At 42.8% G+C, this 11,850-nt stretch overlaps 1 protein-coding gene across 1 annotated transcript in view; it reads left to right on the plus strand.

The window, feature by feature from the left end:
- Egf (epidermal growth factor) overlaps positions 1 to 11,850 on the plus strand; it is an 80,340-nt gene that overhangs the window by 20,954 nt on the left and 47,536 nt on the right. The window contains exon 6 of the mRNA XM_028760433.1: positions 11,356 to 11,481. Coding sequence (XP_028616266.1) covers positions 11,356 to 11,481 — 126 coding nt within the window. The remainder of the gene's footprint in view (positions 1 to 11,355; positions 11,482 to 11,850) is intronic.

The following is an 11,850-nucleotide window of genomic DNA, read 5'->3' on the forward strand; positions in this document are numbered from 1 at the left end:
ACCTCCTGCTTCTGAGTGCTCCCTCACCTCCTGCTTCAGAGAGAGTGTTCCCTCACCTCCTGCTTCTGAGTGAGTGCTCCCTCACCTCCCGGTTGTCTTTCATTGCACCTATCTTTGTATTTATTATCAGATGTAATTTTTCATTAACTTGCTTTCATTTCCACTTTCCTTCCTGCTTGTTTCTGTGTGGCATGCAGGAATGTATAGCCAAATCGTCCGTCTTACTGCTGTGAATTTTTGGCCACTATAGCTGCGACATATAATCCTAAATTTTAAATAATGTTAGCCAAATGGATGACTAATTGACTAAACCAAGTCACAGACTCAAATTTCAACTTCCAAGTGTAGTCTTTCATTGAGTGGTTTAGGTGGGTGAACAAATTGCTGGGGGTTTCATTTTTCAAAGTGTGTGTGTGTGTGTGTGTGTGTGTGCTAGTTCAATGTGGAATCTGTCACATAAAAGATGATATATGGCATCTCATATTCAAGTAAAAGTTTTGCTTCTCATATTCATTAGCACATGTTAATATGTTTTGGGATAATCTTTTCACACACGTACTTTAACCAAACTCGCCTCCATTGCCCTCTCTTGTGCCCCTCCCACTCCTGCTCTTCCAAACCAGTCCCTCCTTCACTCTCATCCTCATGCAAACATTCTCAGGAAGTTTCCAATACACTTAGTTTTATTCCCAAATAGCCATATGAGTCACTGCACGGTAGATGTGCTGCATCCTTCCTACTGAAGGCCATTAGGGTTTGCCGACAGTGTTGAAGGGTTTTGGACTATTGGTCTGTGCTGTGCATGGTATGTCTTCATGTTTGGCAATGGCTCCTAAAGAGAATTGTGGAGCTGAACAGGTGGCACAGGCTTGTGGGAGGGGGGCAGGCATCGACAGGAAGGGGCTCACCTTGCTATTTGTTACACACACAAGGAACGAGTAGTGAGAATCTTTTTTTATTTGGCTTTAAAACTGAGCTAGAAAGTCATACTTCTATATTAGAGTTGCTTCCAATAGAAGAAGTGAAGAGCTGCACAGAATAAAAATACTTCACTACTAGGTGAAGCACTCTGATTTTTAACCACTGATCTCAATTCATAAAGCAGAGGTCGTAGAAAGGAATTATCTGGGAGCTGTAGTGGTGCATTGAATTGAGACAACCTGGCAGTGACTTTGTAAAATAAAAGCTGAAAATAGTCCCCAGGTGAAGGATGTGAATCGCAAAGACTGCCGGATTCTTCCCATGGAAGCCTTCGGCTGTATCTCACGGTTGGAGTCTCCTCATGGGAAGCCTTCAGCTGTATCTCATGGTTGGAGTCTTCTCATGGGAAGCCTTCAGCTGTATCTTACGGTTGGAGTGCCGATGATGTGAAGGAAACACAGAACAGCTGCTGTGAGGTGGTGTGCACTAGTGTTAGTGATTTCAGTCAACTATTCTCATTTATTAAATAACAGTTAGGGATGCTGGCCATCACTGCCATCTTCTTCCATGTTTCCATGGAGCCTTTGCACCTTCCAATGCGCTTTCATGTCTGTTACTGTTCTGGTCCATCAAGCAGCACTGTGAGAGAGGACAGTTGGGATAATTGCATGTGTGACCTAGTTCATACGTTCAAGACCTGGAGTGACCTTTCCATGACTAGACAGCTAGTAAATGCCTACTGGCCTTTTCTCAGTTCTTAGCTTTGGAGACATGGATTGTGGGGGAGGGAACTCCCATTCAACACTTCAGATTATGTTGTGTCTACCATAAGCATAGTCTCTCTTCAGAATCCCTGATTCTTGGATAGCTCTTTTGATAAGGATTCAAGTAAGATCATTGAAAGCAGGAACTTCAGAAGAAAAACTTAGGATTTACTGAAGAGCAACCTCAAACCACATGGCAATGAATAGACCTTGGCTGGAAAGCCAAGGCCAGTGCAAAAACAGAAAAACCTGGTGTCTGGAGTGCTGCTGGCACAGGGAAATGGCTCCAGTCTTTGACCTAGGTGTGATCTTCGTCCATACTCGATATACAAGGCACCTTTGGATTTCAACAGCATCGCTACATTGGTCATCATTAACAAGTTTACATTGTTTTTAATGCATTAGAGTGCAGGAATTCTTCATCTGGGACATGGGGAGATCAACACACTTATTGATTTTATGTGCTAGATGAAACATATGAAATATATAATTGTTTCCCCTAGGGAAAAAAATAACCATATTATTTTGATCAGATCCTCAATGTGTCAGATACATTTTAACTATAAAGACACACTTCTCTGGAGACTGCTGTGTTCCTTCTTCAGGCTGGTCTATAATTAAGAGTTTCCCTTAAGTGATGATCAACACCAGCTGGAGTTAGAAGTCATTTGGTTGTGAAGCTACTTCAGTGAGGAAAAAAATTAAGTAACCTAGCTGGCACCATTTTTGCATGAAACACGAATACTTAGTGCAAAGAAGAGGGCCCATGAACGTATTTCTTCTTGACAGTGGCTAAACTGTTCCTTATCAAGGATGTGCTATAAGATTCTAGTTCTGTGGAATCTAGAGGACTATTTGTATGTGAGCTCTGGAAAGATCCTTCCAAGGTCAAATAATGGACTGGAGAGATGGCTCAGCAGTTAAGAGCACTGACTACTCTTCCAGAGGTCCTGAGTTCAATTCCCAGCAACCACATGGTGGCTTACAACCATCTAAAATGGCAGCTGATGCCTTCATCTGGTGTGTCTGAAGAGAGTGACAGTGTACTCATATAAGTGAAATAAATAAATCTTGAGAGGGAGAGAGAGAGAGAGAGAGAGAGAGAGAGAGAGAGAGAGAGAACACCAAGGTCAAATAACTCTGAGATGCTAAGTTCAACAAATTGTTTAAGCAGGCTGATTTTCCTGGAGTAGGATATTACATATGGTTAAATTCACTAAGGATCATTGAGCTTGGAGCATTTTCCCACTTGATTTCTTATGTATCAGTCCATGATGTAAATCTGTCCTTTCTAGTGCACACCAAATTTTGAAGTCTAGACAAATTTTAAATTGTGAAGATAGCTTGTAAAGGAAAGCGGCAGAGAAGATAGATTCAAACCACTTGGGACTTATCCATAATATTCCAGAAGGCACAACCCTGTGAAGACTCTGTCTGACCCAGGCAGAGATGCCACTCATGGAAGCAAAGCCAATTAGCTCTTCAAGGAAAATTGATGTGCATCTTTCATTCCTGTGCTAAGACAGGCTGACTTTACTTACAGACGCTTCATGCTATGGCCTTCTCATTCTGGGTAGGAGGTGGAAAAGCCTGCAGCTTCTGATGGTCTAACTGGCGAGTTTCTGAGCTCTTTCCTCACTTGCTCTGTGTATCCTGCGAGGACAGGATTCTGCATCACAGACAGCAGATTCAGGACATCTTCACTGAGGCTTTCAGTTCTGCCTTCTGAGCATCCTCCCTGGATGTCTTTGCTCCGAAGGAAATAACTGACCTGTGAACTTTGACCACCACCTCTCTATCTCTTGCCTCTGTAGACTCTCTAGTTCAGTACTCATCCCATCTCCCAGACTAGAAATCCAGGAGTTCCCCTTCCTCCCTGTTTGATGTCCCAACCTCCAGATTCTAACGACTCCTCACCTATAAGCAAACCTTCTTGTGCCCCCATCCAGAGCTCTTACTCTCCAATGCCCCAGACAGCATCAAAAGTTTCACATTCTTCCTGAGGAGGGCTTCCTTTCTGCCCCGTTAGTCAGCACGCTCAAGAACCCTCCCCTGCCCTTCCCTCCCCTCCCATGCCCTCCCTCTCTCTTCCCTTCCCCTCCCCTCCTCCCTCTTCCTTTCCCCTCCCTCCCTTTCTATTCTTTGGCCCTCTTCTTATCCTCCAAGAAACAGCTCCACACCACTGTCCTCAAGAACACTTTCCCCAACCACCTTAGTGGTTGTGCCTCAGAGTTCTGAGAATATATTTGCAGAGAATGTGTTCTTGGAGAAGTTCTCCAATCACATGGCACCCAGCATGATTAGCTGTCATTGCCAGTCTCTCTAAACTTCCTTAGCAATGGTGACAGGGAATACAGCTTGCCACTGTACTCCAAAGCCAAGAGGATTGTAACAAGTGGTGGAAACACAAATGTGAACGCCACTCCACCCCCACCCCACCCTTGGCATGCTCTGCTCTAAATTAGAAGGAACCAGTTTTGAAGATAGGTGGTATCTGAGAATACTGCCTTCATGCCTAAGAGCAGCAGGCCTACTCACTGAGTGTCCCCAGAGTTTTCTACTTGGGGCGTTTCCCTAGATTACATCATCTAACTCCGTGATAACTTTATGGACAAGGATGTGATTTGAGTACTGTTTTATAGACTAAAAACACATCTCAGCGGCTTCTCAGTGTGGTGGGGTTGGGATTTGAACTCAGGCTGGTTGACAGTGCATCCCCTCCCCTGCCCACGCAAAACTCTCACTTCATTGGTCATTTATTTCATAGCACAGATTTCTGTGAACTGTTCTGGGAAAACCTGTTATCTGTCACATCGTTATCTACCCATTCACTCCTTCTGTGGGTTAAAGAGACCACAGAGTTAACACTTCCCCTTCCGGGCAGTTTAAGCACAGAACATCCTTCTCATACCCCACCCCCTCTGAGCTCCTTCTAGCTGATTCAAAACAAAGAATTTAACTCACATTTGTGTTGGCCCAGTTAAGCTAGTCAGCCAGTTCTCCCTGCTGCCGTGATCCTATAGTACGACACTAAGCCCAGGGTGGGAACTTCTATGTGCACGCTCTCTATAGCGTACTAATAAACTTCTGTGTACACACTATTCATGGTGTATTAATGGTGAACATCTAAAGACTTTATGCTTTGACTGCTCACAGGTGTCATTTTGTAAAAGGTCTAATCTCCTCCTCCTCCTCCTCCTCCTCCTCCTCCTCCTCCTCCTCCTCTTCTTCCTCCTTCTCCTCTCTTCTGTTTTCCTTAGGTGTAGATTAGAACTTTGAGATTATGAGTCTCAAAAGCATATTGATTGGCCAGTAGGGGAACCTGTTATCCAAATGGTGTGAAAGATTTTTAGTCACTTCATGCACAAAATACCACCGACTTTCTTTGATTCTGTAAGCTACTATTTATAGACATTTTAAATAAAATATGGATTATTTTATCATTCATAGCTACTGTCATATCTTAGCAAGTGTCACAGATCCCTGCCACTGGTCGAGCAGAGCACTGGCTCCAGCAAAGCCACCCTCATAGTCCAGGTTTCTCTTGTTGCCAAATGGTTGCCATCTGAAATGCCCTTTTAAATACTTGAAGTTGCTCTTTATCTCTTTATGGTTCCTTGTCTGCTGTGAGGACTCATACCTTGCTGGTTCCCCCACACCTGCTGATCGGGTCTCTGATTATTCTTCAACCTGTGGCTTTTCCTTGTCATGTGTTTGTTCAAGAAACCAGTTCATTTGTCCCGGAGAGCTTTCCACTTTCTGAATTTTCCATGTCATTCAGTGTCGCTTAACATGTTTGTCTCCCTTGTCGTTCCCAGAATTGGAGACTTAGCCCCAGACGCCTGAGAAGAGCCCATATTTTTTTCCAGAACACTTCAAGAATAAGACTGCAGGTGGCACTGCACCCCTCCTATTGTACCAATTTGCAGACACACAGGGGCCAGCTCCTGGTCTGGTTTTGACTAACCAGCTGGTCAGAAGTTGCTTGGTCAAAACTTCCTGTCTGTCCTTCACACAATGGATTTAGAGGCTGCTGATTAGTGCCTACGTCACTAGTGTCACTTCTTTTTTGAAATTAAGAGCTCAGAATGAAGCCATCCACTCTAACACTGCTTACCATTTATCTGTTAGAATTCCTATACACAGAGGAATCGTTATATCAAATATAGTATTGCTTCAAGGAGCTAGTATAGGAAACACAAGCTCAAAACTTGATGCTTTCCCTTGACACACATGTTTAAAGAAAGAGTTAATTTCCCAGGATCACCCAAAGCATCTTTTATAAACTCATGGTTTTTTTTTTTAAAGTGATTGACATGTTTCTATTGGTTGTTATCCTCTTGATACTCGCCTTGCAGTATCTTTACCCAGAGGAGCTCACCTGAGGCTTGTCTGCATAGCCTTGATGAACACTAGGTCCCTTTCTCTGGGATGATGCTGATGCTGGAGGCCTGGGTTGCAATGTCAAGAATGGGCTTAGAATGACCACTGGAGTTGTGCAGCCACTGTGCAACTGGGGACATAGGTGACAGGGGAGCAGGGTCATGCACACCTCAGATTCCCCACCTTCACTCTATAGGATGGCCAGGCCTGTCAGAAATGGGCATAAAATAAGAAAGGGAAGGCATGATAAATGCTTGTTCTCCCAGCTGCCCCCGGTACTGGCGATTGAACATAGGAACTAGCACACGCCAGGCAAATGCTTTTTGCATCCCAAGTCCCAAAACACCTATTTTTCAACTACTTCAAAGTCATTGGTTGGTTTACATTCTAATTCTTAAAAGGAATCGAGAAGGATAAAAATAGCAAGTAGCCAAATCCTGTTGAGGTGATTTTTGTTTTGTTTTTAAACCACAGTTTAAAATTCCAGTAGCACAATATGGTTAATTCTTTATTTTGTGTGTGTGTGTGTGTGTGTGTGTGTGTGTGTGTATGTCTGTGTGTCTATTCACAAGGAACCCCCTTGCCCCCCCCCCCAAATCTATATTAGATACTTTGGGGAATCTTTGAGGAGGTTCAGACAATTATTTATGAGAACTCACTGTTGTTGTAATTATTTAAAATCAGCCTCTGGATCAAGCCGACTATCTAAGCTGTGGCAGCTCTGCCTAGCTCAGCCGCCATGCTTCTTGGCCGGAGGCCACGTGTGTGCTGCTGCTAGAACCGGCCCACCAGAAACACCAGCCCTGCCACCCACTAGATGCCAGCGTGAGAGATGGGTCTTCCAATCTTCTACGCTATCTCCACGAGGCAGGGCATTGTCCAGACCATTCCATCATCCATGCAGGCCCAGTAAGAGAATGAGACTCTAATGCTTAAAGATTATTCAAAGGCTTTATATGTTTGGTAATGATTAATAATAAGATGTCCATCAATCAAAGGTGTAATCCAATACCCAACTTAGATATACCAACTACCTTTGACAGTGGGAGACACGTGAACATCCGCCTCCATTTTCCCTTCTCTCATTCTCCTCTCCTGTCTCCTAGCTCCTCCTCTTCCTTCTCCTCTTCCTCTTCCTACTCCTCCTCTTCCTCTCCTTACTCCTCCCACCTTAGCTCCTCCTACAACTCACCAATAAGAAAGGCATTAAAGAAGTGAATCAAAATCTAATCATAGGTTTTACAGAGATTTAACACACTGTAACATTTTAAGTATATATGTACATACACACACACACAATCCATATGTACATGATAAAAAGTGTAGCTGCATTCAGAAGGCCTGAGATTGAGTCACAATTCTACACTCATTTGACCCTTGACAAAATTCCAATTCTTAATCTGTAAAATATTTGTTGTAAATATTCTGAGGGTTTGTTCTGAAAATTAAGTATCATAATTTACTTTATAAAATATCTAATTTTATTGATATGTGCTAAATATTTAGGGAATGCCAAATAGCTATAAGAAACATTAGGTTTGGGTGGTGGTGGCTACACAGAGAAACCCTGATTCTAGAAACATATATATATATATATATATATAGATAGATAGATATATAGATATATGTAAATGGGCTGAACAAAGACTAGAAAAGCTTTCTTGATGGAGTGATGTTACACAAAATTTAAGATACAAACAAACATGAAGCACGTGGGGGGCGGGCTGCAGGCTAGGGGATCCCACGTGCCCTGCTTTAGAACTGGACCAGGAACAATGTGACTTACTGAGCTGGAGGACAGTTCACCACAGTGAACTATGGTTCATTAAAGTCCACCATCAGGAGCTTTAGTTGATCTGGAGGGTAGGTAAGCTCTCTGCCGGGCTCTGGGATGCGGTGTTACCTGAGGACACCAACAGCATTTTGAGTGTTAGCTGTGGTTGATTTGGAAGATAAAGAATGGCAGCTTAAGAAGATTAAACAAAAATACAGCTCTCAACCCTGAGTTTGGCAGCTTCCTGAAATGACCTTTTAAGTGTTTACCGTCTGCATTCACAGCACACAATCAGCACAGTCACAGAACAGTGATAGTTTTCTCACCTGTGTTCAGCATCGAGGAGTGGCTTATATTAATACTGAATGTCATTGGAAACCACCAGCAGTGGGCAGAGGAGAGCTATCAGGTTCTCGGTTCTATCAGTAAAGTTGGCTGGGAATTCAAGGGCAAACCAAACACGGGTGCGGGTATCATGACCATGTGCTGGACACACACTGTGAAAGGCACTACTCTAGGTTCTGTTGAAACAGTAAATATGAATAGACTTACTCCCAGATGCTTATAATTAAAATTATGTGGCTAAAATGCATATATATAACTGTATTGATGGTGATGATGGTCCAGACAATAGTCCAATAGAATAGAAATAAAAAATATGATAGACAATAGGAGACTAGAATAAATTCCAGCACACCTCCTCTACCCTATAGGGCAATGTTTTCTTTGTCAATCAGTTTGATTTTTTTTATTACCATATATTAAGCAGTCATCAAGTTTGACGTCTCTGAGGTGTAAGTGTAGAGGAATTACTATAAACAATTAGTTCTTTTTAGAGTCCTATAACTTTTTATAAAGGAAGAGCTGGGTGTTGTGGGTCACACCAATCATGCCAACACTCATGAGACAGAGTATGAAGACGGACATTTGAGGTCAGGTTGGATTACAGAGCAAGACCCTGTTTGGGAAGGGGGAAAATGGCCTGGGGATGTAGTTCAGTGGTGGAGCACTCGTCTAGTGTTACAAAGCCCTGGGTCTGATCCCATGGCACTTCAAAAAATAAATTTAAAATAAAGAGAGACGGGTGTCAGCGAGTATCTATTTCAACCATTCTACTTCATGGATTAGGAATCGAAGGTCAAAGGTATAAAGTGATTTGTTGTAAAAGACAGAAATAGAACTTGGTTTTCATGGTTGTTAATCCTATAATTATCTACCAAGCTGGACTTGAGAAGATGTTTATAAGGAGTTATTTATAGGAAGCATAATCTTCTTTCTACCTTAGGGAAGTGGTGGCATTTTGGTGCCATTAAGAGGCTGATGCAGACTCCTCTGGATCGTAGTGTTCATTTGTAAAGTTCCAAAACTTACACATGCTCTATGCTTTGTTTTTTGTTAAATCGAAGTGATTATATTTTGTTTCCAATAACTGTACATTTCTAATTTTATTCGTTCACTTTTATTAGAGGCATTTTATTTTTAACTTTGCTTGACAGTTAATCTCCCCTCCCTCCCTCCTTCCCTCCCTCCCTCTCCCCCTCCCTCCCTCCCTCCCTCTTTCTTTCTTTCTTTCTTTCTTTCTTTCTTTCTTTCTTTCTGACAAGGACTTGTACATCAGACTAGCTTTGAACTTACATCATAGCTAAAGATGACCTGCGACCCTTCTCCTCCCACCTCTGCCTTCTGAGTACAGATTTAAGGTGTACCCCGCTCCACCCAGTGTGTGCTGTGCTGGAGATTAAGCCCAGGGATTTCTGCAAATTAGGGAAGACCACCAGCAGCTGGACTACATTCCGACCCCTGATTTTGCTTATATCCTAATTTCTGATGGCATACGTGAAGCACAGAAATATGAACAATACGTGTGCATAACTGACACAAAACCACAGAGAAGAGACAAAGTTTTAGAACTGACCTCCAAAAGACTGTCCACTGCAACTCAACCTTAGAACTGACCTCCAAAAGACCGTCCACTGCAACTCAACCTACCCAGGAGGTGTTGTTGAATTTGAATTGCTTGTTGACAAGATTGTGCATTTAATTTTTTGAAAAAATAAATTAGAAATATTTAAGAATATAAGACAGATTAGTTAAAAGTAGTTAGTTACCTGCAACTGACATGTGGTACACTAGGCTAGAGTTTCAAAAAAGTATATTTTGAATACTCTGGCATCAGAATCCCTCTAGATTCTGTAATGTGTAGACGCTGGGGGTTCCCCTTTCTATGTTTCTCACTGACGTTGAATAAAGATTCATGAATGCAGGAGAGGTCACTGGCTTAGACCGAGTGTCATCCTGCCCCAGGTCCTGGACAGACCCAACTCTAATGACATTCCACGTGACCGATTGTTTACCTGACCTGAGCAATTTGGAGAAAGACCATAGGCAAGTCCTCCATAGGTCATTTGCCCAGCAGTCTCGATGTTTTACCCTGACGAGGGGAATACTGGAAGCCACCCAATCTGTTCTTCCTATTGTCATTTCCTCTTTCCACTCAGGCCTGCTGTTCTGTCACTTGTAGCATAGCACCTCTGGAGGCTTAGATTAACTGCTGCTCGATTCACAGATTGCAAATAAAAGACAAAGAAGTCATTTAAATTCATTCAAATTTCATCTTTTGACAGTGACGATTTTTTTTTAAAAGGTAGGGTCTTACTAGACTTAATCTAGCCTTTGCCTCTGACTCCGGTGTGCTGAGATTAAAGGCCTGTGTCTCCATGCCCATCCCCACTCTTCTGTCTTTATCTCCATTTCTTCCCAGGTCTCTAGCATTCTGAAAAATTTCACTCACCCATAGGCTTAGTTCTGTACGTCTAAAGCGCTTTGCAAAAGTTCTAAAGCATTTTACAAAATGCCTACGATTAAAATTGGTAAAATTAGGAGCAAAGTGGACAAAGTTCTTGTTAACATTTTGAAAAGGGATACATGTTACTGTTGTTAATTCTTGACATTTGGATCTGAAAAGTAAAATTACCATATGAGCCACTTATTCATCACAGTGAATTTAACCTAAGCCTCAATTTATGGATAATAACCACATGTAACGGCAGCACTCAGTTAAACGTGACTTAACCCAACTCTCTCGCTAATTCGCCCCAAGCATCCGTTTTAGTGCGCATCCATTACACCTTCCCCTGGAATATTTCACGACACATTAGATGTTAGCAGCAGTAAACAAATGTCAAGCAAAATGAAAGCGCTGATAAATTATGTTCGTTTTGCAAACTACCCTCATCTCCAGCTAATTAGGACGCCCTGCCCTGACCCTGAGCGACAGCAGGAGTCTTATGATTAGACAAATAAGGAGGCTTGGCCACTAGTGGTGGGCGGGAGCGAGATCCCGTTTGCGGGCTGATTGGAGCGGAGCTGTAGGCGGCACCGCTGTGACGTCACTGCGAGGTTTCCGCCCCCGTCCACCTCGCAGCTCCGCTGTAATCAATAAGAGTTCTAGCATGACCCTCTGCCAAAAAACGCGTCTCCACTTGCTCTGAAATAAACAATCTTCTGTTTTAGACTCCGAACGTTGCAAACAGAGGAGAAAGTCATGCCGCTACAGTCTCTGTGAGCGAGACCCCAAGTCCCAGTCGTGCGCATGCGCCGAGGGCTATACGTTAAGCCGAGACCGGAAGTACTGCGAAGGTAATGTACGCATGCACCGAAATCAGTCCTTTTGACAAGTGGTTGGCGGTCTGCTAGTGAAGTGTCTGTCTGTGGCTTGTATTCATGGGGGCGGGGGTTGTCCAGAAACTCCAAGAAAAACAAGCCTCAATCTTCTTCCTCCCTTGCTCACTCTCACCTTCCCTTCCTTCTTTCCCCAGAAGTGAACATTTTCTTCTGTTTTAATTTCTAATATACACTCAGATTTTTTTTTTTTAAATAGACTTCTGTTGCTACATGCAACCCATTAGGAAGTTGCTGAGGGTCTGATAAAAGGCCACGATTTTGTTTATTTTTTTAAAACATGATTTATTATTTTTATATTGTATGTATGAAAGCCTGCGTGTATGT

This window comes from Grammomys surdaster, unplaced genomic scaffold (genome assembly GCF_004785775.1).
Source record: "Grammomys surdaster isolate TR1022 unplaced genomic scaffold, NIH_TR_1.0 126531, whole genome shotgun sequence".
NCBI lineage: Eukaryota > Metazoa > Chordata > Mammalia > Rodentia > Muridae > Grammomys > Grammomys surdaster.